We start from the raw sequence: 26,570 nt of genomic DNA on the forward strand, positions 1-26,570 counted from the left end.
AATGTAAGACACGCACTTCCACCCTCCCGTCCCCCCTGCCCCCAGCTTTCGCTCGCTGTCTGTGGTTGAGCGGCAGATACAGGAACAATGTGGCCTTTCTTACCTGTTGAAGGTGTACATTCCATCCCTACTAAAGTCAGAAAACAGCCCCTCCTCCGCAAAGCAATCCCAGATTTAACTCCAGGTGCGCCTGCTCGTAGCGTCTGCCTTCAAACCACATCCCTCATGGTGGCTTTCCTTTATATGAACACACTGCATGCCATGAAACTTAGTCCTTAAGGAAGTGTGATTTTTTTTAGTGATAGATTTTAGGACATGTACACACCAAAGTTGTGGATGTGAATCACTTGTCCATTGTCTATATTTGGTCTGGGAAGTCCACAATATCAGATGCGAGCTTGAGCTTTATATATGTATATATATATATATAAATTCGTGGCTTACCCATTTCGCTAGTTTTTTGTGGGAAATATAAACATATTAAAGTGCAAGTGTTGCATTTGGGAGGGCAAAAAGTGTGGGTGCTTTACAGGAAACCTGCTTGCATCGCCCATAGACCCATCCCATCTCTGTGAGTGACAGCCAAAAGCAGGGTGAGTGGGAGAACGGGTGAATGAGAGAGAAAGACAGGTTGAGCGCATGCACACTTGTAGTTCAAAACTAAGAGCATGCAGCAAACTCTTTCACTCTCCAGTTCAACACAGGGGTCAGTGACTACTGCTCTCAGGATTTTGTGAATATGACATTGTGAAGACTTTTTCATCTGAGCTTAGTGCTTGAGGACATGCTAATAAGGTACAGTTTGACATTTCATCTTCTTTGAGGGCTTGTTGTGAAGCTTCTTCAGTAAACATGGTAGATATTGTACAATTTTAGTTCACTATTAAATCTGAAAGATTCTAAATGACACTTTTAGAGTCGTAATTCTAGTCATTCGATTTTTGAGTCATAATTCTAGTCATAAAACTCTTTAAAAACTAAGGGCACGAGTGTGTAAACATTTTTTTGCTTTAGAAGCTCAATATAGAAGTTGACAATTATAAACTTGATTAAAGTGTTAAAGTTGTATTAGATTTTAAATAAATTCTGTTTTACTATATATTTTTTTTCTTTAATTATTAAGGGTATATAATGTGATCATTTAATTGAGATTTGAAAAAAGTTTAATTTTTAAAAAATATTTAAAATTTAAAAAACAACATGAATTTTCGAAAAATAATTTTAAAACTTTTGTTTGGTCTAAACTTTTCTTTATTTTTTATTAGATGCTACCCACTGCAGTCACTTTTTGATTATCACAAATATTGCAATGCATGGTCTAATGTTTAATATAAGAGAGAGACAAATGTATTAAATAAAGTTAAATATAGTTTAATTTTTGTTTTGTTGCTTGCTGTTGGCTCGTGTACGCTGGTACAGTGGTTAGTACCACAGCTGATGTTGAAACTTAGGAGGCCGGTCCCACAGCCCTGTCCCCTCAGAATTTCAGAAACTAGTCAAAGGAAATAAGCTAGACACCGCGGTAAAGGCAGGATATATGTTTTTTACCCTCAATATGACAAAAGGAAAGATGTGTTTTGTTAAATACTTCACCACACGTGAAATGCCAAACCAGTAGATGTTAAACAGCATATTGCTGGCACGTCATGTCAAACTTGTACATGACATTTCAGGCAGTGCGTATGTATTTTTACAATTCGCTAAAGACAGCTTTTAAATTATATTTAGTTTACTTTTGTAAAATTGTTCATTTTAATTAGAAATAAAGCAGTAGCTTTTCTTATCACTAAACCTCTAAATAGTAGCAGAATGATGACATTTAAATGCAAAGTTATTGTTAAATATAGCTGCACAGTTTTTACCGCACCAAAAATATATGTATAATTTAACAGGAACCCAACATTAAAGTTTAAAATGGTTGTTGTGTATAAAACAGCTCTAATATTGCAGCAATAAAAGCGAACAGATGAGGCACAAGATTAATTTGTTTTACACAGTCATAATGGGGTAACCAGAATGACTGCTAATTCATATTAAGCATCAACATAGACTAATTCATTTATTTTCGACATGAGGGAGTGTGCTGAGAAAGTCTTCCTGACATTGTGATGTCTGTGGTTAGGCCCCTGCCTTCGTTTACTGGAGAACAGGCTGGCTCCCAAAAGATTGTCTTATCAAGGGTTGACATTACTGTTCGCAAAGCCAGCTGATAGGACAAATCCAGCCCAACGAAACTTCATGTCCAGTGACACTATATGACATTTGGAGCACATGGGAAGGGAAATGTAAAACGGTTTCAGATATATTCTTAAGGTTAAACGTCAGTTTTTTAAAGTTTCAGACTGACATCATACTCCGTTTACGGGCATGTAGATGAAAATGTGGTGAAGTCAGACTAAATTTGGTCCTAAGATTGTTGGCATGTGGTCACAACTGTCCTATATTTTATCCGTTTGTCTTGTTTGTCCTGTTTGTCTTTTTATTTTTAATTCTACAAGTGCATTTGACTTGACATTCGTGTCTGACAAAGTACAAAAAGTTACTGTTTCTTTTAATATTTTAGACTGATTCACTGCATCAGGGGTTTGTCCTGAATGTGTTCAGCAATTAACAGTGTACATCCCCTGAGGATCAGCTGTGAGGTCAGTATCTATAAATATTATAAATATTATAATTCATGTTTTAACAGCCATAAAAGGTATGAAAAATAAAACCATATTTTCCTGAATGAATAGATACCGTAAAATTTATCAGTGCACCGGAAAAAATTACTTGTTGCTGAATTTGCCCTTTCTTGACTTGTTTTTCAGTGAAGAAAAATATTTAAAAATAAAACATGCATAGAATGCAAGAATGCATATTTAATTTTTATTTTACAGATACAGTCAAATCAAAAATTATTCAGACACCAGATATAATTTTTGATATTTTTTTTTACTATTGGGTGTAGGACACTATAGTTCATTTATGTAACATTTATGACATATTATACCCAAAAAATCTTCATACAATGGACTATCAGTAAAACTGATAAGAATTTGGGACCAAAAATTATTCAGACACTTTGACCTGACCATGTTTTGCTTATATGTTTTTTTTTTGATTGCTAATGTGACCTTTTTACACCACAGACTGAACAAAATTAAGCATTGCTTGGTAATTGGTCAACGAAGTATTGATTGTTGTGTAAACATTGTCATACTAACAGTTGTCTGAATTTTTGTAATCCATTACATACCTTTCTATCAAAGTTATCTGACATCAAGATGAATTTGTTCTGACACAGTTTAACTCTTTTTTTCTAAACTGTAGCAAATAAACTGTGATAATGAGAAATGTTGAAAGTGTCTGAATAAATTTTGGTTTGACTGTATATTTTGTCTTACTACACTAGCAGATTTTTACTGTATACTCATAACATTTAAAAAAGCATATAAAATGAAAATATATAAGTAATATATATATATTAAAAATGTAGGTGTATAATGCATATTAAAAACATTTTTTTCTGAATGAATGAACGTGATATAATCTGTACACCACAAAAATGAAAAAATGAGCCCCTTCTTGACTTGTTTTTCAGTAAAGAAAAATATTTTAAAATAAAACTTGTGAGAATGCATATTTAATATTTATTTTAAAGATATATTTTGTCTTACCGCACTAGCAGATTTTTACTAACTACTCATAACACTTACAAAATTATTTGTAAATAAAAAAAGAAAAAATTGTAATTCATTTTATAAATAAAATTAAACATGAAACTATATAAATAATATATAAAAATGACAAAATGCAGGTGTACAATGCATATATATGCACACTGGTTGAAAACAAGTCAAAAAAATTATACAAAATTATATTATAATATATAATTATATAATTGTATACACACACACACACTGTTTGAAAACCAGTCTGATGCGGTGTAAATTTATCTTATTCCAAGGATTTTTAATAAATACATTGTATATTTTCATACATATTTAAAGACACTGAAATGACAAAAATAATGAACATTTCATACACTGTATTAATTTCTAGGGACTAGCAAACCCTGGAAGACTGCATGGGGAGGTGTCAATGTCCACCAATGTCACTGGATTCCGGACACATCGTTCCCCCCAGCATTTGGAGATGGACTTGGCCTGGCAGGAACTGATGGCCATCACAGAACTTCAGGTTGGTACACTGGAACACCCCACCCAATTTCCTCTTTAACATGCACAATGTTAAAACTCAAGAAAACATCTGATTATTTATCTGTAGTACATAGCCAATCGTTGTAGAGTCTTAATGAAATGGTGGCCTTATAACATTTTTCAATGCTGAATTCTGTGTAAACACACACATTGAGCTACGATCTGCAACAATGGGCCAATTGAGTGATGCGAGGATAAAGGCAGACAGAGAAAGAGGGTGAGTGCTGTATATTGCCGACAGCCCCCTGCATAGCACAATGACCATCTGTTTCGACATGAAACCTGAGCGCTCCTAAGTAAGACCTGCATAAGCTACGGGTGGCACATTCACCCAGGTGGGCTGGTCCTCCTGCCTGAATACAACCCTCCTCTGCAGCACAAATCAACTTTACTACTGTTTTAATATAAAAGAGATTGAATTGAATCACCTCCAAGGTCAAGTTTGAGTGAAACCTGAAGTTCTTGTTATTAAAACATTATTTTTGTCACAGGAGTTTGAGGTACCCAATGAGAATCCCTTTGAAGCTATTCCATACCTGTCCATGGAGCCCATGGTTTCTCAAGGGGGGTTCGCGATGACTCAGCCGCAGCCAGAACCCATTCCAGCCACTTGCGATGCCCATCCTGCTGGTGTTTATGAAAATGCATACCCTGAAATGATGCCACCCTATCAGCGTTTGAACCCACACATGGATATGCACTACGGCCTGCCTGTCCCCGGTGGCCACGGTTCCTCCAGAATGCTTGCGAACACGCAAGCTCTTCATCCACCGCTCATGAGTCTTTTGGAGCACATGAACATGACGACACGCAGTCATGGGATTGCGAAAGACGGGGTTATCAACCTTCACGGCACAGGACAACTCAAACAGGTTTGCGTGGATGACCTCGAGTCAGATTCTGGTTTGTCGCTTGGTTCAAGCCCACCGCTTGCATCTCCTGAGAACGCGGTGCATGGAGTACCTTCGTACTTGCCTGCAGATGGTGCAGTGGGCTACGCCGAAGGCGAAAGCATTGGAGAGCAATGTCGCATGCGTCCGAGTTTGCTCGGGCCCCTTGACTACCAGCAGTCCTACAGTTCGTACCCTGGAACTTCTTTTTCCACAACTGCAAACATGCAACCTATGAACCAGCAGACTTACCAACCAATTGCATCAATGAAGCAACCGGTTTTACCCACAGCCCTGCATGATCTACAACTAAACAGCTCAGGTTTAACAAGACTGGGCTCATATCAGTCTACATACCCAAAGCCAAAGTCAAGCAGCGTTCCCGTACCCCTAAGCAGAGATGAGAGGAGAGCCCTTGCTCTCAAAATCCCGTTCTCACTGGACAAGATTGTGAACTTACCAGTGGATGACTTCAATGAGCTCTTGACCCAATTTACACTGAGCGATGCTCAGCTGGCACTTGTGCGGGACATTCGCAGACGAGGGAAGAACAAAGTGGCTGCTCAGAACTGCCGCAAACGTAAGTTGGAGAATATTGTGCATTTAGAAAACGAGTTGGGACAGCTTAGAGCCCAAAGAGAACATTTATCCAGAGAGAGACTGGACTTTCAACAAAACCTAGCCATTATCAAATGTCGGCTCTCAGATCTTTACACCCAAGTGTTTTCACAGCTACGTGATGAGGAGGGACACCCTTATTCAGTTGATGAGTATTCACTACAACAAACTAACGATGGCAACATTTACTTGGTGCCACGGAATACTGCACTGGAGGGTGAATGAACTTGTGTTTTTCTAAAGGTGTAAGTCACCCACTGATGGACAACTAAATTCATGAGGTTCCTACATTTTGTGACCAATGAATTTCAATTACTTTAAATCAGGGGTGCCCAAACTCGGTCCTGGAGGGCCGGTGTCCTGCAGAGTTTACCTCAACACACCTGCCGAGAAGTTTCTAGTATGCCTAGTAAGAGCAGAGATTGTCTTACTGTTGGGAGATAAGAGGGTCTGTATTATTTAGTACTGGAGAAAGTGTAATGGTCAAATTGGATCACATGTGGCTTGATAACCAATCACATTACAGCCTTGACATCACTGAATTTAGGTCAAAGTTGTGCAACACCCTATCTGCATTTACAGATACCATAGGAATGAATGAGAAGTGCCGTAAACTGAATCCCACCTGTTGCAAGTAGTCTGTGATTTTTTCTATAAAACTGAATTTTTTTCAGCGTTCAATCCTAAAGTATTTAGTGCAGGTGGTCGTCAACTCCGGCCCACAAGATCCATTTTCCTGCAGAGTCCAGCTACAACCCTAATCAAACACTCCTGAACAAGTTCATCAAGGTCTTTAGAATGACTAAAAGGTTTTACAGGCAGGTGAGTTTGATCAAGGTTGGAACTAAATTCTGCAGGAAAAAAAATGGATCTCACAGGGCAGACTTGAGAACCTCTGGTTCAGTGTAAAACATGTTGAAGATTAGCCAGTAGACTGTTGATTCATTAAATAAGCCATTTAGTCTTAAAAGCCGTTTATTCAGCATAGTGATGCATCTCCTCCACTGACATCAATTCAAAGAAAACAGCCTCTGGTCTCCTTTCCCAAACTGGAAGTGTTAGCATTAGCGGTTACTTTTTTTTTGGTTAAAGGTTGCAGGCTTGCCTTCTTTTGGCTATGGTAGGAGCTTGATTAACTGGTTCAGGTGTGTAATTTGGGTTGGCACTAAACTCTGCAGGACACTGGCTCTCCAGGACCGAGTTTGGGCACTCCTGCTTTAAATCATTTGTCATGAACAAAGATTTAAAATAACTTCTTAATTTCAACAGTAATTTTAGCTAAAGAAATCAAACTACAAAATTGCAAAGAGCTGAGATTAAGAAAACACTTGTTAATAGCCCATGCTGCAATTCTCTTATTGCTAAAGACATTTGTACATTAAAACATTGGTCTAAAACCTAGAATCAGTATTATGTTCAAACACATGCTTTCAGTAAACAGGTTTGACAAGACAGATCACACGAGTTGTAGCATTAAAAGTTTATTGTAAAAAAGGTAAAAACAGGTAATAAAAATAAAATCTCTTCAGCTGCATCTTGGTCCTGGAAAAGAGAACAAGTTTGAGACTTGGGATATTATAAACCAGATAAAAAGTATTGCATTACAAGAGCAAGTACCTTTTATCATTTCACCCGTTTATAGACAGACAAATGCCTTTTCATTTCAAGTGATGAATTTCACTCATCAGATCCTGAAAAAGCAAGAGTAACAAGGTCAGCAAGTTAAATACAGAACATTGAAAAACCACAAGTGGGCATGCATTAAAAAGGGTTTAAATGTCTACAAAATCTTGTGCACCAAACTATGCTGACTGCAGTTACTTCCCCTGTAACATACACAACACTGAATGGGAAGTTCACATTAACTGTACAGCTTCTGCTAATAAAATTGTTTTACAGTTACCAGCGGTAGTGGAGAAGTCTGTTCTTACCTACAGGAGTTATAAAAGCGCTGCCTGCTAGTCTTTGAGTGGCGCCCTGTACTCCCTGCTCTCTGCTTCTTCACAGGGCGACGATCTTGCTACTCCTTTCTCAGCCTGCTCCCATGGCTAGACTGATATGCGGCCACACTACTCTAGGCATTTGCATTAAACAGCCTATACTTTTTGAACCAGTTTGAGTTACATTTACCTTGTTTTTAAGAGCCACTTGACAGTTGAGTTTAGGTTCTACTAAAAAGGCTCAGACGCTCCAGTTAAGTTAAAGTGTACTACTCTAAAACCCCAAAGAAAAATGACTAAAACGCACAATTTTTAAAAAAACAAAAAGGATGTTTTATTTCACCTTGGTTGGTTACATAAAAATCAAAACCATAAAGACTGAAAGTAAGTCTACATAAAACCTCATTGGAATGCTTTTTCCATAGACAATATAAAATAAGTCTGCATGATGACAATTTCATGATGTCCCACACATGATAGCGCTACTGTACACTTCTTCTGGTGGCAGCTGTAAGCCTGCCACACCTGTTTGGCTGAGCAGATCTAGGGATGTAAACCTGCATCTGCCCTGTCACTTCTCTTGCTCTCCTCTCCTAAAGCACTCAGTCCTGTTGAACAATATGAACAACAATTGTTAAGCTGCACACTACCTGAGGTTCGTTGTTTCTACACCAGATGTACAGCAAGGTTATAGTAAAGCAAAGACCAACGTATTGGGAGTTAACCTGTAAACTAGCCATCTGAAAGTCTGTTTAAAGTAAACAAAAGAACTCGAAACCAACCTTTTTGAGCTTAAAACCGTCTACCACCAGAGCCGCCACCGTATCCGCCACCAGATCCACCGCCATAGCCACCTAAAACAGAGGTCACTTAGGATTAAAGTTGTTTGAGATGTAAAAAAGAAACTGTAAAAAGCCATTATGAAAAACTTACCACCATATGGGCCACTGTTTCTTCCTCCGCCGCCACCACCTCCAAAGTTCCCTTTCATGGGACCGTAGTTGGACTGCTGGTTGTTATAGTTGCCAAAGTCACTGTAGTTACCACCTCCACTGCCACCACCTCCTCCAAAGTTGCCTATTCACATGTTAAAAACCATACACTTTGTTACAGCTAACAATTCAAGTTATTTGTACACAAGTTGAAAATTCAAACTAGCATCTACTCACCACCTCCAAAGTTGCCATTGCCATTGTTGTAATTGTCATTATAGCCGCCACCACCGCTGTTGCCGCCACCATAACCACCACCACCTCCCTGGTTGCCATAACCATGCCCTCCTCCTCCGCCACCACCGCCATATCCACGGTTTCCACCATAGTTGCCAGGACCACCACCATAACCACCTGGAGAAAGCAAAGGAATACCTTGGTTAACATTAACCATCAGAACACTTTACCAAATTGCACTAGAAGAAAAAAAAAAAAATGCATACCATCTCCGCCACCAAATCCGTTGTTGTAGCAGTCACCTCCATAACCGCCGCCACCTCCACCACCTCTGCCTCCTGAAAAGGATAGAAAAATTGCTTGAATTCAATACAAACACTTAAATTGACCAGTCAAAACACTTCAGCGTCACTTAAGCACATACCTCTTCCAAAATAGCCATCGCGGTTGCCGCCGCCACCACCACCGCCTCCGCCAAAGTCACTGTTGTAGCCGCCATTGTTGCCGTATCTGTTGAAGTTTCCACCGCCTCCTCCACCACCACGGCCTATAAATTAATAGTGCTTTTCTTAAATCCACAAGCACTTTTAAAACTGAAAATGTAATACACCCAAGTACATTAAAACAGGAAAAAAAGAAACCCTTGAACAACTTACCTCTCATGTTCATGCCAGTGTTCTGCATCTCTTGTTTAGACAGAGCTTTTCTGACTTCACAGTTGTGCCCATTCACAGTGTGGTATTTTTGAACTAAGGGGAAAATATATTGGGGTTAATATTTACACAAATCAAAACCCACACTAAAAATGTCACTTTAAAATCCAAGTACTTACTGACGATACGATCAACGGAGTCGTGGTCGTCAAATGTAACAAAGGCAAAGCCTCTTTTGTTTCCGGTCTTATGGTCAACCATGATTTCAATGGCCTCGATTTTGCCAAACTGTTTGAAGTAGTCACGAAGATGGTTCTCCTCTGTGTCATCCTTAATGCCACCCACAAAGATCTTCTTCACAGTTGTGTGAGCAAATGGCTTGTTGGAGTCCTGAAAAAGACAATTAGGCATTTGCATTCATACACACCTTTAGAGGAGTTTTTGCATGACAAAGACCTAGGGTGTTAAACCTCACCTCTCGAGACACAGCTCGCTTGGGCTCCACGAGCCTACCGTCGACCTTGTGAGGACGTGCATCCATAGCGGCATCGACTTCAGTCACGTTGGAATAAGTGACAAACCCAAAGCCCCTGGAGCGTTTGGTGTTTGGATCTTTCATTACCTAAAGCAGCAAATAACCAAGCGCAAGGGTTAATGCCATTGCGTTCCCCATCAAACCCTTAAAGGGATAGTTCACCCAAAAATGAACTCAATTACTCACCTTCATGTCATTCCAAACACAAACTGAACAAGTTAAAATATTTTAATCAAACCCAAGAGCTTTCTGACCCCAAACAGACAGCCACGCAACTACCACATTCAAGGCCCAGAAAGGTAAGGAGGACATGATAATGGGGGGGGATTGTTGCATGAAGTCAGTGTTTCTTTTGCACACAAAAGATTCTCATAGCATTATAAAACTACAGATAACGTACACCACTGACTACTTTACCAACATTCTTGGTACATTTCTGGGCCTTGAATGTGGAAGGACCCTTGCCATCTATTAGAAGTAAAAAAGCTCTCAGATGATCAAAAATAAAAGCACTCAAGTTTGTGTTACTAAGATGAACAAAGGTCTTACAAGGACAAAATGAAGGCAACTAACTTTCATTTTTGGGTAGACTATCCCTTTTAAATCAAAATACTCAGTACAGGTTTCTACAATATAGATAATACATAGCTACTGGTAAGCAAGAAAGAAGAAACTTACCACACAATCCGTTAAGGTGCCCCATTGTTCAAAATGTGCCCGCAAACTATCGTCCGTGGTTTCAAAGCTAAGCCCTCCAATGAAGAGCTTCCGCAGCTGCTCAGGCTCACGTGGTTGGCCCTGAAAACAACCCATAATAATTTAACACCGAAACCGAGTGCATCGTGTACATTAACGTTACTCTGCAGCGGTTATTCAACCAGCTAGTTATTCAAGCGCTAAGCGCCATGAATCCTGAACAACAGACGCTATTTGGGGGGAGGTGAGCGAACACCTCCGCCATGTTGGTGCCGGACAATACATTCTATTTATACACAGTACATTTGTTTCGGTGAAACAATAAAGATTATAAATCGATGCAAGTCACTATAGAAGTGACGAGCGAGTAATTAAAACAAAAGAACTGTGAATTTAGACAACACGACCTTCAGTGCAAACACGCGGCCTATGTGTGCAAAGCACAAGAATTAAAATGGCGGCCGAACACGCTATTTGCATTAACAAAGAGCCGCGAATAAGGTGATGCACAAGTTAAAATGGAAAACGTTTAGAAAACTAAAACTACATTGCTTAAAACAGCTTGTACAAAACAAATCAACATGTTACTAAAGCCAACCTACCTCTTTGGACATCCTACCGACTATTTCTGTCCGTGCTGCGCCACACGCTTGTCGGTGAGACACACTAAGAACTGGGGAGATACCATAAATAGCTTGAGTAAAACACAGTCCCCTCCCACTGCAGACGATGATTGGATAACGCTTCCCGCTAACGCTTTTGTTTTGCGTTTTGAGGACACCTGATTGGCTGACACTTAAGTCAATCCCTGTAACAGAGGTTAGTGCTTACAATTCTTTCTCCTGTATCTAGAAAAACAATGTTTTTTGTTTAATACCACTATAAAAATATGTATTAGAAGATAGGAGGGGATTAATAATTTTCAAGTTGTAATTTTACTCATACAGCTTCCATATCACTTTCACCACACTTATTCAAAGGCGCTAACGCGTCTTATCGAAAATATGTATTTTTCTAAAACTGTGTGGTTGAATATAGATTTGAAAAATATCACACATTAGGCAAAGCCTGTGGTTTTAGCAGCCGTGGGACGCGTGCGCATCCCATTGTGAGGCTGTTTTTGGCGCGAGAGCGGCTCGCTCGGGCGCACGCTGATTGGCTGGACGCGCCACTGGACGGATGCATACGCGACAGGCAGCAAACTCCTGTGTGCAGGGAAAAAGCCGCCGCCGCCTCAGCCTCATTATCCAACACGAATAAGAAAACATCGAAAAATATCTCAGTAAGTACACAGTTATCATCCATATTAATCTTAGAATGTGTCATTGTAGATTACCCTTGCACTGGAAATAATTGAATCCGTCAATGTTACGCTTTAACGTGATAGGATCAGGTGAAATCTGTTCAGCTCGGCCCGCGCTGTTGCTAAGCAAAAGCTCGCCGTGTTAGCGCTCACGACGATAATATTCAAATAAATGCGAAAATGCTTCGAATGCTTTGCTTGCAGCGGTTAAACGCAGAGAAGCGAAGAAAGAAGTAGAGTGTGTATGCTAATGAAGCTAAATTAGCCTGCTATCATGTGCGCCTGGGTATCGGTGAGCCTTGTTTATTGTTTTTGCAGCCATTGGCTAGTTGCGTTTCTGGTGTTGCGGTTGTTTATAACGCAAGCTCGTGAAATAAACGGTATCTTTCAAACATATCGCTTTATTCTATTTTTGTTCTGTTGCTATTTCAGAATGAGCTTCTAGCGAGGCAAACAGGAGCAATCAATGGGGCTTCTGAAGCTAATGTTAGCAGTGCAGTTAGCATTGCATTTAAATGCGTTAACGATGTTATTTATGTTTTGTATTGTGAAATGAATGCATTGGAAAATAGATGGCAAATAGCATGAAATGTGAAAGTATGAAAGCGTGAGAGTCGTGCAGTGCTGTTCAGTGATTTCACATTGTTTGGCCTTGCTCACTAAGATCCTTCATGACGTTAAGATAAGAACACATGGCTAGTTTATCGCATTTCTCGTGCAAGGTTGATTAAATATGTGTTTTGGTAAATGAATATAGGAACTGCATTCAATATAACTGCTGGATTTTAATGTAATGTATTCAGACTGCATGTTGTTCCTTTAGCTTTGATAACTGTGTATACTGTGCACAAACAAGAAAACATCTTTTGAAATTTATTTTGCATATACACTACCAGTCAAAAATGTTTTTTTTTTTTTTAAGAAATCTTTTCAGCTCACCAAGCCTGCATTTCGTTTGATTCAACAAATATAAAAAATGAAAATATTTTTGCTATTAAAAATAAATTAAATTTTAAAAATAAAAATATTTTAAAATGTAATTTATTCCTGTGATTTCAAAGCTGAATTTTTAGCATCATTACTCCAGTCACATGATCCTTAAATAATTATTCTAATATTCTGATTAGCTGCTCAAACAACATTTATTATTATTATGATGTTGACAGCTAAACAGCTAAAGTAGATAAGTAGAACAGCCTTTATCTGAAATAGAAATCTTTTGTAACATTATGAATGTCTTATTTTTGGTTCATTTTAAGCATTCTTGCTAAATAAAAGTATTAATTTCTATAATTTCTTTCTAAAAAAAATGGTATAGTGTTACAAAAGCTTTTTATTTCAGATACATGCTGATCTTTGAATTTTTCTATTCACCAAAGAATCCTGGGGAAATATATATATTTGATCGATCAGCAAATTAGAATTATTTCTGAAGGATTATGTGACACTGAAGACTGGAGTAGTGATGCTGAAAATTTAGCTTTGATCATAAGAATAAATTACATTTTAAAGTATATTCAAATAGAAAGCAGTTATTTTAAATAGCAAAAATATTTCACAATATAATTGCTTTTGCAGTTGATATGTTTCACCTTATGCATGCTTATTTGATATACATATTTGATATATTTATAATGTTTAAATTAATTGTATTTGTTTAGGGGAGCTCTGAATGCAGTAATCAAGAATCATCCCTGCACTTTAAGAGATCACACCCACCAATAGAATATAGTAGGTAAGCGCCAAAAATAATTATTGGCTTTTGTTGCTTTTATTGGTTATTGCAGTTAAGGTAACACAGGTTTAACCTTAACTTAACAGATTTTGCTCATACTGTTCAGCATTTGTTGTTATCATGGTAAGAGTAACTTTACCCTGCAAGATCAGATCTTTGTTTATATTTACAATATTATAATCGAAAATTGAAATGGATTAGCTTTTGTTTTTGTTTTGTTTTTTTATGTGATAAATAGGCTCTAATCACCCAGCCCTATTTATAACGTTAATAAAAATATCTATTTTTTTTTTTCTTTTTTAAAAGTGGAAACGCTTTCCTCCCCAGACCAGGGAGTCACACAGGTCAAAATACATTCAGAATCAGCCATGGGAAAGAAGAACCAGAACCGTGAAGATGATGAGGCTGCTTCCTCAGATGAGGAAGAGTACGTAGTGGAGAAGGTCTTGGACAGGAGAGTTGTGAAGGGCCGTGTGGAATATTTCCTGAAGTGGAAAGGCTTTACAGAGTAAGCCTTCATTGTCCTTAATAATAAACTAATAGTGTCTAAGTAGTAGTGTAGACCGTTTCATTTAAAAAAGATCTGGGTGTGTTACCACATAAAAAAAGTCTTAGAATGCATGACATTGAGATGAAGTTGACAATGTAAGGTGGATTTAAGGTAAACTAGTTTAAAGAACACTCAGAGTTTTGTCATAGTATTCAGACTTCCTGAAGGCAGACCTATGATATGAGGAAATCCAGTGGCTTTAATTTGTCATGCATGCATCATGCATTGTTTTGCAGCAAACACAACACATGGGAACCAGAGAAGAACCTGGACTGCCCAGAGCTTATCTCTGAATTCATGAAGACCTATAAAAAGGGAAGCAGTGGAAGCACACCCACCAGCAAGCCCTCCAGCACAGGCGCTTCTTCGGCCCGTCCCAAAGACAGTAGCAGCAGCACCAGCAAGAGGAAAAACTCAGAGGAAGAGAACGGGAGCAGCAGCAAACCCAAAAAGAAAAAGGAGGTAAAAGCTTAAAAAAAAAAAAAAGGTTTAAGAGCCCCTGCGTAAGCTTCATTTGCATGTAATTAACATGCAGTATCCATCCTGATATCACAAGAACATTCAGAGGGTTGAAATGCTCTTAAAATATGTTTTGGTTGCTTAAAAGGAAAAAAAAGAAAATTTACTAAAAATGTTATCACCCTCTGAACATCCAAGATGCAGATGAGTTTGTCTTTTCATTGAGAGAGAGATTTTGGGAGAGGATCACTTGCTCACCAATGGTTTCTCTGCAGTGATTGGGTGCCGTCAGAATTATTTTTCATAATGAACTTGTATTTTGGACAGAAGCAAGAGTTTACAATGAAACGCCTTTAAGATAGATTGGTGTATGACAAACACAGCTTTTCACTTCACAAGATGGTAAATGACTGGAGTCTTGTGTATTATTGTAATGTTTTTATTAGCTGTTTGGACTTCACTGCAGAGGGTCCATTGGTTGACCAAGTGATGTAATGCTTTTCAACAAATGTTAATTTTTGAGTGAACTATTCCTTTAAGTGTCATTATGTTGGACAGTGTATGTTGTTAAAATAAAACATCTATTTATGTCACGATTTTTGATTGTCGTCTGTTCTTTCTAGGATGAGATCCTTGTAGCAAGAGGGTTTGAGCGAGGCCTGGAGCCTGAGAAGATTATTGGAGCAACAGACTCCTGTGGAGACCTTATGTTCCTTATGAAGTGGTGAGTACAACAGCTCTTTACATTGTGGGCAATTTATTGTAAGGACACTGTCCTTAGAGCTTAAAAAACACGGTGGATCCAAAGCCACAAATTTGATCATATTCTAGGTAACAACAATAAGCGTTTGATGTCGAAATTTAATTTGAATCCCAAGTGGTCAAATGAGATCCATGTTGATACCAGGAGTCAACAGGGAAGTGTCTTGGAAGTGTTTTCAACTGTGATTGAATCACCCCAGATGGGTGTTAGGACAATGGTGTCAATGGCCAAATTTACACCTGGCATTATGTCTGAAATGATACAAAGTGCCCCCATTTTAGTTTCTTTGTCTCAACTTTGCTCACATTCACACTTCTGCCTTGTGTGAGACTGAACAACTGTTATTCTTTTGTCACCGTCCTACACCTATTTGCACCTGTACATTTGAAACTCTTCATTGTAGTCTCCACTCTGCATTTAATTATATTTGCCTGTTTTACAGTTCCTGTATTTCTAAAACATGTATCATTTTGTGTGAAAACGAAACGAAAAAAATCTATATATGTGACCGGGAAATGCGGTTATATTTTTTCTAATATAAAGCTGTAATATTAAGCTTAAAAAGTCTTAAAGGGTTCGTTCACTTCCAGAATAAAAATTTCCTGATAATTTACTCACCCCCATGTCATCCGAAATATTCATGTTCCTTTCTTTCTTCAGTTGAAAGGAAATGAAAGTTTTAAAGGAAAAAAATTCTAGGATTTTTCTCCATATAGTGGTCTTCAGTGGTGGCCAATGGGTTGAAGGTCCAAATTGCAGTTTCAGTGCAGCTTCAAATGGCTCTACACAATCCCAGATGAGGAATAAGGGCCTTTTCTAGCAAAACATTAAGTCATTTGTGTGTACGACAGTTCAAAAAGGAAGGATAGGGCAAAAAACTTTCCCCTTCAACTTCAAAATCGCCTAACATCATTGTTTTACTTTTCTTTTGTAAAAGGTGTTTGACCTTCATTGCACATTCGCTTTGTAAACACTGGGTCAGTATTTCCTCCTACATCATGCTTGTGCGATTACGTAATGCGTGAGGTTGAGCTAGTGTAAGACAAGCATTTGTGGTTAAAAAGTATATACATTTGAATGTTTTTAAGAAAATATTTTACTAGGTAAGACCCTTATTTCTTGGCTGGGATCCCTTTGAAGCTGCACTGAAAATGCAGTTTGGACCTTCAACCCGTTGGCCACCATTGAAGTCCATTATATGGAAAAAAATCGTGGAATGTTTTCCTTAACCTTCATTTTTTTTCGACTGAAGAAAGAAAGACATGAACGTCTTGGATGACAAACAGGTGACTAAATTCTCAGGAAATTTTTATTTTGAAAATGAACTAATGTTTTAAATTCAGTTGGATCAAACGTAAGGCTGTATGTGCTATAACAAAACTACTGATTAATTGCATATTCAGAGTAAAAATTCAAGGCTGCTCTACAGGCTGGCAGTTTCAGAGCGGTTTGCAGTCAATGAATACCACACATTTATGCTAAGCCGACACCTAAACTGTTGATGAATTCTGGCTGTTTACATTATTATATAAGCAAAATTTTATTTTTTCTCTATGCATTGATACATTAGTGTACAGATTTTCATAAAATTTCAATACGTATGTATAAATAAAAAAAAAAATGTCTTCGGGGCCAGTTGTTCAAAAGTAATCTGGCCATTGGATTGGATAAAATCTTGAAAATGGGTTGTGCACAAGAAAATGTGGATTAGATCACAAAATCCCATATTTAGTAAGATTGGGATACATTTGATCCAAAAAATCTGGATTACTCTGATCACAGCAGAAGGGTGGATTTCAGGAACCAAAATCACCAAATCACCAAACAGCTGTCAATATCAAACAAAAATATTATATTTAATGTATTTTTTAAGGTTAATTTTATTTGTGCAGGTCCTAAAAGGTGTTAAAATATTAAATCTGATTTTGAAACCCTGATTTTTATGACCATACACTATGCAAATATAAACAATATCAGTGCCTTCTGTTTTAGTAGTTTGAACTGCTGTAGTATCTGGAGGTTAGCCAATCATGAGGTCTTGTACATCTAGATATGTTTAAATCTGTTTAAGCTTTAAGAAGCTTTAACTAACAAATGAAGTACATTTGAATGTTTTTAATGTCACGCAGTTTCCGTTAGAACTGGATCTAATGCTGATGTACAACATTGTGTATATGTCCACTTAATGCAAAGTCTCTTCTTTGTTGCTGTTATCCCACCGCAGGAAGGACTCTGATGAGGCAGACCTTGTGCTTGCAAAGGAAGCCAATCACAAGTGCCCACAGATCGTCATTGCCTTCTACGAGGAGCGTCTGACCTGGCACGAAGATGGCGACAAGAAGGAAAAGAGTGCCACGGCGGTTTAAAAGGGCAGAGGGAGGAGGAAAGACGCTGAGTCCTCCAAACCTTGTGCCCTTCGTCACACCAGTGACACTCTCATAGCCAACTTTTAACGGACCATTTAGAAGAAGAAAAAAAACGGCCAGCGAGTAATGGAGGTTACTGCCCACCTTGACAAACCTCCGTCCACCCTTCATGAAAAAGCATTTCTCACCAGACAAACCAGAAAGGCCATGGAGAACGGCGGCTGCAGCAGAGCGGTGGAATGTGATCTCTTTTCTCTTACTCTCTCTGATCTTCCTTCTATTTTGTCATAATTTGTGTATTTGTGCCCCTACAACTATGTTCTTATGATGTGTTGTGTGCTAGTGTAGATGTGAAATGATGAAAACCCGTACATGTCAAACTTTTAACTTTTATTCACACAGTTGATTTCATAGTGTTGCTGGACATAACTGAAAATATCCACTGCGTTTGCGTTTAACATCTAGAACGCTGGATGAAGACATGATGGCATTGGTTTTATTTCGAAAGCTGATGTCACTATCTACTGATTTCTGCTTTTGTTTTTGTTTTTTTCCCAATCAGGTAGAATTAATTTTGCTGTATTGCAATTTTTAACTGTAATAATGACCCATGTGGGCCAGAATCCTGTGATTTTAGGTTTGGTTTCTGATTGTCAGTAAAGCCGCGTAAAGGAACTATACCTTATAATTGATTTCCCCACATTAAAAGTAGAACATCGACATCCATTTTTTTTCCCCTTCTCCCTCTAATGTCTTTGTAAAAGTCTTCTACTTTCAGATTGGCCCTTTTTAACCACTCTTACCTTTGAACTTATCACTGTTGCTTGCAGGAGGGCAGACAATCTTCATCATGCGAGTGTGTAACGGGACATTTTGATCTGTTTCTACACACTTTTTCCATGACATTCATTTCGCTCCATAAGTTTAACTGATATGCTCCCTCTTGTGGCTGATTTGGTGAACACATTCCCTGTTTGACCTCATGAACTCAGAGCTGTTCTTATTCACGTGGTAGTTTAAGCATATGTCGGGTTCTTATTACTTTTTTAACCTAGAGTTGACTCAATAAAATGGTGTTTATCAAGGTTACATGCCTATACTAGAGTTTTGTGCTCTGTAGTGCTTTTTTGTGTGCCACTAAACAAGAGCTACTCCTTTGAGATGATTTACACCAGGAAAAGAGCTTGTTTTATTTTTAAATGCATGGATGCAGTCCACTGATGGCAGTAGAACAGCGAGAGAGGTTTAGCTTGAGTTGTTTATGTGGAGGAAGGTTTTTAAACAGGGTTGATGATTTATTTTATTTTTTTTTCTCTTTTTCATTTTTGGTATGTTTTTTTTGTTATATTCCGAAAGGACCATCGCTTCCATGATCATTTATACATGACTCTAGCATTTGTTTTTAAAATGTGCAACAATAGCTATGTTACATGCATAGCCTTTTTTAATGTCCTGTACCATATTGTAGTAAATATAGTTTTCAACACTAACATTTCTGGAAACCCTAAACCCTGGTTTTTGGACTCAAGTCAAACTAAATAAATTTCATTGTAGTGCTGAGATTATGACGTTTTGCTCTATACAATGTTGTGGAAAAACTCCATTTAAAACTATTCATGTTAACAGATGAGTTATGCATCTTCCCATTTAGTCTAGTTGCAGTATTCAGTTTGACCTGAAAAGCAGTTCTGATGTGTACCAGCAGATGTCATAATGGAGCAATATAAAAAAACGGATTCTGAAGTAATGCACTGAAAAACAAGGATTCTTGGGCTTACTTGTACTTTTCATCCTAATTAAAAGTAAAATATTTGGCCTACAAATGCATTATATTCGCTGATATTTAACAGCTAATATATCAACGTATTTCTCTATTTTGACTTTGTCTTGATGTAGTTTAATGCCAATTTTACTCAGTTTCATGCAACTTCCCCATGCAGAATATTTGTATGAATGCCATACATTTTTTTTCCACAGTTCACTCATGCTCAATTTCACAGATATTCAATATCGCAGTCATATTTTGCAGATGACGACAAAACCCTAGCCCTGCAGATTCGTTTAGCCTCATTATATAGATTTCCAGTTCACTCTTTTCCTTTTGTATCGTATTTCTGAGACGTTTGGACTGTTGGTGAGTGTGGCTTGTAGCTCCTTCATGGCCTCAGCTCCACACAGTCCAGAGTTGAGGAGAGGTGGCGTCTGAGCCATAACCCCTCCCTGTAATACCGTTTTCTCGACTACCTCAGTGGCAGTGGAATTTTCCAAAGGGGAAAAAGGGGGAAGCGGTTCAGCTCTGAAATGGAATGCAGAGGTCACTAGTAAATTTTCAGCCCCGGGGGAGCAGAAGTCTCAGCAGATAGCTGAGAGGCTGCATTTATGCTTTATGGAACGCTGGAGAGCTGTCACACTCGCTCTGCTCCACCAGGACTCGGGGAATGTGAGATCAGGAGAGACGGAGTATAGAATATGAGTAGTAACATTTGAAAATAGGATAAAAATGACTGTTGAAATGAATTAGGATTAGTGTGTTGAAGGGTTAGTTCAGTAAAAAATGACTATTCTGTCATTAATTACTCACCATCATGTCCTTCCAAACCTGTAAGAGAGTTTTCTGACCCTGCATAGACAGCAACTTTACTACCACGTTCAAGGCCCAGAAGGATAGGGAGGACATTGATAAAATAGTCCATGTGACATCAGTGGTTCAGCTGTAATGTTATGATAGGTGAATACATTTTGTGTGCAACGAAAAAAAAATTCTATAATCAAACCTTAAAATAAAGGTTCTTTATTGGCACTGATGATTCATGAAGAACCTTTAACATCAATATAAGCTTAGAAATAAAGGTTCTAAATAGAAGAACGATTTTTGGTTCCGTGAAGAACCTTTCAGTAAACAGTTCTTAAAAGAACCGTTATTTTCTTAGTGTGGAACATTTTATTGTTAAAAATAATATTTTTCCATTCTAAAGAACCTTTTGTCCCGTTGAAAGCTTCCATAGATGTTGAAGGTTCTTCACTGGACCAATAAAGAACTCTTATTTTTAAGAAAATGGAACCTTTCCATTGCACGAAAGGTTCTTTAAAGTGGTTTCTTCAGATTATTAAAATGTTCTTCATGCTAAGAAAACATGATTATTTTAAGAAGTGATCACTAAAAGGAACCAAAATGGTGGTTCTCTTGAAACTACAGATTTCTGTAATTGAAGGTTCCATTTGAATGTCCATTAAACACAAGTGAAAGTAAAAGTGGAAGTAAACATTTCCATGCACAGTTCTTTAGATTATTCATATGTTCATGAGGTTCTTCACACTAAGAAAAAGTGTTTCTTTCAAGAATTGTTCCCTTGAAAAATTCTCTAAAAATTCGACATTAAAACAAAAGGTTCTTTATTGGCATGAAGAACCATCTTAAAACTACAGATTCACAATACAGATTCACACAAGAAAAAGTGTGTGTTGTTTAAATATTCTTAACAGAAAAATGCTTTGGGGAACCAAAAATGGTTCTAAATTTTTTATTGGAATGAAGAACCATCCATGGATCCTTCCAAATCCACAAAAGGTTTTTTAGATTATTAGGTTCTTCGCACAACAAAGTGGTTCTTTTAAGATTTTAAGAATTTTTTAAATGTTTTAGAACATTTTATTATTCCAAAGAAACTTTTTCCACTCTAAAGAACCTTTTGTCCAATGGAAAGCTTCCGTAGATACTAAAAGTTCTTCATGGAACCAATTAAGAACCGTTATTTTTATGAGCATTAAAGTAGAAAAATGTTCTTCACGCTAAGAAAAAAAATGGTTAGTTTAAGAACTGATCACTAAAAAGATCGTTGGGGAACTAAAAATTGATCCATCCATGGATCATTCTAAAAGTGGTTCTTTTAAGAATTCTTCACTGAAAAATTCTCTGGGGAACCAAAGAACCATCCATGGATCCTTTCAAATCAACAAAGTTTCTTTAAAACAGGAGGTTCTCCACACTAAGAAAAATATTTTTTTGCTGAAAAATTCTCTGAGGAACCAAAAAAGGTGGTTTTACATTATTTACTGTCATGAAGAACCACCCATGGATCCTTTCCTATCCTCAAAAGTTTCTTTAGATTATTAGAATGTTCTTCACACTAAGAAAATGTGGTTCTTTTGAGAATTTTTTGCTGCTAAATTCTCTGGGGAACCAAAAATGGTTCTACTCAAATATATTTTTTTAGCATAAAGAACCATCCATGGATCATTTTCAACGCACAAAAGTTTCTTTAGATTATTAGGAGGTTCTTCACACTAAGAAAAAGTGGTTCTTTTAAGAGTTTTTTTTTGCTGAAAAATTCTCTGGGGAACCAAAAATGGTGGTTCTGCATTATTTCATGGCATGATGAACCAACCGTAGAACCTTCTAATATTTTTAGAATATTAGAATGTTCTTAACACCAAGAAAAAATGGTTCTTTTAAGAATTCTTAACTGAAAAAGTATCTGGGGAACCAAAGAACCATCCATGAATCCTTTCCAATCCACAAAGTTTCTTTAAAACATTAGGAGGTTCTCCACACAAAGAAAAAGAGGTTCTTTTAAGATTTTTTTTTGTGGTGAAAACTTCTCAGGGGGACCAAAAATGGTGGTTCTACATACTTTTTTGGCATGAAGAACCATCAGTGGATCCTTTTCTATCCACAAAAGGTTCTTTAGATTATTAGGAGGTTCGTCACACTTAGAAAAAGTGGTTCTTTTAAGATTTTTTTGCTGAAAAATTCTCTGAGGAACCAAAAATGGTGGTTTTACATTATTTATTGGCATGGATCCTTTTCAACACACAAAAGGTTCTTAGATTATTAGGAGGTTCTTCACACTAAGAAAAGAGTTCTTTTAAGATTTTTTTTTTTGTGAAAAATTCTCAGGGGGACCAAAAATGTTTCTTTAAAATATCTTTCTTTTTTTCACTGAAGAAAGTCATAGAGGTTTGGAATGACATAAGGGTGAGTAAATGATCACAGAATTTGACCTTTTGGGACAAACTTTTCCTTTAAAGTAATAATTCCCATAGTGAAAGCCACAATGTTGAACTACGAGCAGAACCCTGGGGTTTGCCTTTCCTGAGTGACGCTTTTACCAATAAGCAAAGAGTGCATGCTTTGAATATGTTTGCTGAAGCAAAAAAAGTCAGCAAGCGGCGAATAGAGTCTGTGTGCATGATTTCTGGGATGCATGTGGTCCGATGGGGTTTTTGCTGCGCATAAGCTCTAATAGATGGCTGTCAAGGGGACCACTGAACAGCTGTGGTCGAGGGCTGGAGTTTGGGAGGGGAAGACTGCAGCAGTGTGTTCGATCCACACTGCGCCAGCGTCCAAACCGGCAAAACGCACACACAAAGTGCACTCGAGCGCCGTCGCTGCCTTCGGATCAGCGATCAGCGTCCTGTAGGCCTCATAAGTATGATATGCGATGCTTTTTCGAATCCCTTTCCGAAGCTAAAAAGCCTAAATGCACACGCAAGCGCAATTACACCACGATTCTGCTGAATTTTAGTGTAACATTATGTGGGGCGTCATTAAGAACGCAAGGTCACGTCGTTAGCCGTGACCTTTCGAGACGCTTATCGGCCCTCTATTGGGCTGTTGTTGGAACGGCGAGCCGTAATGCCGCAGCGACGCTCTTTGCGTTTAATGCGCAGCAAAGCACCGAGAAACAAAGCCCAGCCTCTCCCAGCAGCCCCCACCGCGGAGCGAGCAGTCTGGCGTTACGTCCAGTCCTCCTCCACCCCCATCTCTTCCCCTAGCCGGGGGAGTGAGAGAATTATGGCCGCCATAAAAGGCAGATAATGCATTGTTAACTAATTCTGTCTGCTCAGAGCTGATGTATCCACTGCTCTAAATCTCCATGCCTCCAATAAAATGCAAATGCTAATGCTCGCCCTCCACGAGCTGATATCATTTTTAACAGGCCGGAGGTAAAAGCTGAGATAGGGTGGGGCAGGGGACGACGCAGACAGCGCGAGCTTTGCTATCCGGAGATGCTCGGCGGGAGGAAGAAGATACAGCGTGGCGAGAAAGCCTATTAGAGCCTGCGTTTAATAGCACAGCTCTCTATGAACGGCCCATTCTGGTGCTGGAGCTTTTGGAGGCAGGGAGCTGAATGAGCGCAGAGTAAATGTCAGTGTGGATTGCTCTATGAACTGATTCATGGGCTTTTTTAAATTAGCTTTGAGCAAATCATTACATTACTTTGTATGTACTATTTACAGCACGACGAGTTGCGCTGTTGAAATATTACCTCCCTTAAGGACATTCTAATTATAAAAATCTGGGCATCTAAATCATAAATATTCATTTTAACACTTTCATTAAGATTTGTGGAGCATTTGGCTTTGATCGGCTTGAGACCAGTGTTTAATGTTATAAATTGCATTTATTATATATATATATGTTTTTTTATTTAATATATATTTAATATATATATTTTAAATAATTAAATTAATATAGTTGGCATTTTTTCAGTTATGTTTATATATATTTTATATTATATATTATTATTTATATTTATATATTATTAATAATCATATATATTTAAATGTATTAAAATTTAATTACTATTATTAATTAAATTATATATTTATATAGTGAAGTTTTATTACAAATTAAAATAACTTTTATATTGTGTTTTATCATATCAAATCAAATTAATATAATTTCAAAATGTAATATAGTTAATATGCATTTGTTTAGCTATAAGATGATATTTTATACATTAATATAATATATTTACCTTGTAAATGCTACGATTTTAAACAGCTGTTTTCTATTTTTACAATATGTAATTATTTTCTATTTTAATGTATTTAAATAGATATTTTCTATTTTTGTATTTATATTTTCTATATTTAGCTATAATTTGTTTTGCTATAATAAATGAATGTGCGTTTATTTAGCTATAAGATTATATTTTATACATTAATGTAATATTTTTCTGTTTTAAAATGTTGTACAATTTTAAATGCTTTAAATATTTTAATAGGTATTTTCTATTTTTATAGTATTAAATTATTTTTAATTGATATATTTAAATATCTATTTTTATACATTTTAATTATTTTCTATTTTTTCTATTTCTATATTTTCTATATTTAGCTAAACTTTGTTTTGCTATAATCAAATTAATGTGCATTTATCTGCCTATAAAATGATATTTTATACATTAATGTAATATATTCCATTATCTTGTAAAATGTTATACAATTTTAAATTGCTATTTTCTATTTTTACATATTGCTATATTTTCTATATTTAGCTATGATTTGATTTGCTATAATTAAATTATATACATTTGTTTATTAGATAACATTTTATATTTTAATGTAATATATTTATCTTGTAAAATTGTATGCAGTTTTAATTAGCTATTTTATATATTTTTTTTATATTTAAGTAATTTATATCATATCATTTATATAGTTTGTTTAATTATTAATATTTTTAATAATATAGTTTTAATAATATAGTACATTTTTATAGTTTGCATTTGTTCAGTTATAAGAAGATTGTGTTTGCAGTTTTCTTTCTTGATTCTGTTCTGCAATTAACAATGAATACAACACCGTCATTCCCTGTACTCCTTTCTGTGTCACACTGTAACCTCTTGGGACTGCTAAATATTGATTCAGATCTATACTTCAATTACAAAATGGCAGTTTTCTGTCATTTCTTAATGATGGCTGATTTGTGTCCCTTCCACACGTGCCGTGTTCTGTAATTAGACCGTAAATTCATTTTCACAGAGGACGTTAAAGATGAGAGAGAAAGACCGAAAGAGATAATGTCACATAATGTCAAGCCTTTATTAGGCGAAAATGTTTATTCCATGCCTTTAAACTACATGGAATTATTCTTACACCAGAATCACACCGGCCCTGCAATTACACATCCGCATTTATATATTTATTTCTATGATTTATATAACGCCCATCTGCAAATGTGTTGCGGCTGACCTCCTCCAGCATAAAAATTGACCACACTGCTGATATAGCCTCATCATAGTAGGCCAAATTCACTTCTAAATGTAGGTTTCAATTGCTTTTCGCTTAGTAGTATTGCCCTGGTTTTCTCTGATGACTGTTATTTAGTGCTTACATAGGCCTAAACTGATCACAGTGCAGTTGGAACTAACTGCACAGTTCATCTCAGTAACCGTCTCACTTCTGCTCTGAAATTACACACTTGTGTGTATTCACCATGTTGGAGGGAAGCAATTAAACACCTTTGAGTTGGCACACGGCTATCAGAATCGATTCTGAGCATGTAGATCAGTATAACTACGCAAGTTACTACCACAATTCGTCAACGTTTTGATTTTTAACTAATATTTTTGGTAACACTTTTTTTGTAGCCTTCATGATTATATTCAGAATGTACATTAAAATGCATGTGTTTTCATAAATAACTGTAAGCAAAGTTAAAATATGTTATAATATTTGCAGATTCCCTTTTACATCTGAAACTGGCTGTTTGTATTGTCATGTATTTTAATGCATTATACGTTCTATGTAACTGTAACAATGGATAGAAAAATAATATAATGTATTAGAAATGTTGTTATAATTATTCTCAAGATCATCAAATACATTATACTAGGAATAATGAATGCATTAAAAAATGTATTTGGCTCTGATTGGATTTTGATCATTGTTTAATGATGTTAT

At 36.9% G+C, this 26,570-nt stretch overlaps 3 protein-coding genes across 7 annotated transcripts; 2 read left to right on the forward strand and 1 right to left on the reverse strand.

Moving 5' to 3' along the window:
- The first annotated feature begins 605 nt into the window (after positions 1–605).
- On the forward strand, positions 606–7,422 carry nfe2 (nuclear factor, erythroid 2). Its single transcript, XM_051095970.1, has 4 exons — positions 606–795; positions 2,564–2,642; positions 4,045–4,182; positions 4,694–7,422. The coding sequence occupies exons 2-4, from the start codon at positions 2,595–2,597 to the stop codon at positions 5,933–5,935; spliced, it is 1,428 nt and encodes a 475-aa protein (XP_050951927.1). The 5' UTR covers positions 606–795; positions 2,564–2,594; the 3' UTR covers positions 5,936–7,422.
- hnrnpa1b (heterogeneous nuclear ribonucleoprotein A1b) lies at positions 7,176–11,437 on the reverse strand. 4 transcript variants are annotated; one of them, XR_007825484.1, is made up of 12 exons: positions 11,306–11,412; positions 10,686–10,805; positions 9,948–10,094; positions 9,652–9,862; positions 9,476–9,568; positions 9,244–9,366; positions 9,086–9,157; positions 8,820–8,996; positions 8,584–8,727; positions 8,433–8,504; positions 7,328–7,401; positions 7,176–7,252 (listed from the first exon to the last, which is right to left on the reverse strand). XR_007825484.1 is itself a non-coding variant. In XM_051095972.1 (11 exons), the coding sequence occupies exons 1-10, from the start codon at positions 11,315–11,317 to the stop codon at positions 8,443–8,445; spliced, it is 1,161 nt and encodes a 386-aa protein (XP_050951929.1). In that variant the 5' UTR covers positions 11,318–11,437; the 3' UTR covers positions 7,176–8,258; positions 8,433–8,442. The 4 variants fall into 4 exon arrangements, 2 of the variants coding, with proteins under 2 accessions (XP_050951929.1, XP_050951928.1); XR_007825483.1 differs by having other exon boundaries at positions 7,328–8,258; XM_051095972.1 differs by having other exon boundaries at positions 7,176–8,258; positions 11,306–11,437.
- Positions 11,438–11,829: 392 nt separating this feature from the next.
- cbx5 (chromobox homolog 5 (HP1 alpha homolog, Drosophila)) lies at positions 11,830–18,983 on the forward strand. Of its 2 annotated transcripts, none has more exons than XM_051095974.1 (6): positions 11,830–11,985; positions 13,668–13,741; positions 14,048–14,249; positions 14,528–14,753; positions 15,374–15,474; positions 17,738–18,983. In XM_051095974.1, the coding sequence occupies exons 3-6, from the start codon at positions 14,110–14,112 to the stop codon at positions 17,877–17,879; spliced, it is 609 nt and encodes a 202-aa protein (XP_050951931.1). In that variant the 5' UTR covers positions 11,830–11,985; positions 13,668–13,741; positions 14,048–14,109; the 3' UTR covers positions 17,880–18,983. The 2 variants fall into 2 exon arrangements, with proteins under 2 accessions (XP_050951931.1, XP_050951930.1); XM_051095973.1 differs by having other exon boundaries at positions 13,668–13,737.
- Positions 18,984–26,570: the final 7,587 nt, after the last annotated feature.

The sequence above is a fragment of the Labeo rohita genome, chromosome 23, assembly GCF_022985175.1.
Source record: "Labeo rohita strain BAU-BD-2019 chromosome 23, IGBB_LRoh.1.0, whole genome shotgun sequence".
Lineage (NCBI taxonomy): Eukaryota > Metazoa > Chordata > Actinopteri > Cypriniformes > Cyprinidae > Labeo > Labeo rohita.

Excerpts from the sequence above, each read along its gene's own strand:
- nfe2 (XM_051095970.1), top strand. The coding sequence starts at position 2,595 with ATGTGTTCAGCAATTAACAGTGTACATCCCCTGAGGATCAGCTGTGAG. Across the intron at positions 2,643-4,044 it reads CCCTGAGGATCAGCTGTGAG|GGACTAGCAAACCCTGGAAG; the intron begins GTCAGTATCTAT and ends ATTAATTTCTAG. Across the intron at positions 4,183-4,693 it reads TGGCCATCACAGAACTTCAG|GAGTTTGAGGTACCCAATGA; the intron begins GTTGGTACACTG and ends TTTTTGTCACAG.
- hnrnpa1b (XM_051095972.1), bottom strand. Across the intron at positions 9,569-9,651 it reads CTCCGTTGATCGTATCGTCA|TTCAAAAATACCACACTGTG; the intron begins GTAAGTACTTGG and ends TTTTCCCCTTAG. Across the intron at positions 8,728-8,819 it reads CAATGGCAACTTTGGAGGTG|GCAACTTTGGAGGAGGTGGT; the intron begins GTGAGTAGATGC and ends ACATGTGAATAG.
- cbx5 (XM_051095973.1), top strand. Across the intron at positions 14,250-14,527 it reads AAGTGGAAAGGCTTTACAGA|CAAACACAACACATGGGAAC; the intron begins GTAAGCCTTCAT and ends ATTGTTTTGCAG. Across the intron at positions 15,475-17,737 it reads CTTATGTTCCTTATGAAGTG|GAAGGACTCTGATGAGGCAG; the intron begins GTGAGTACAACA and ends ATCCCACCGCAG.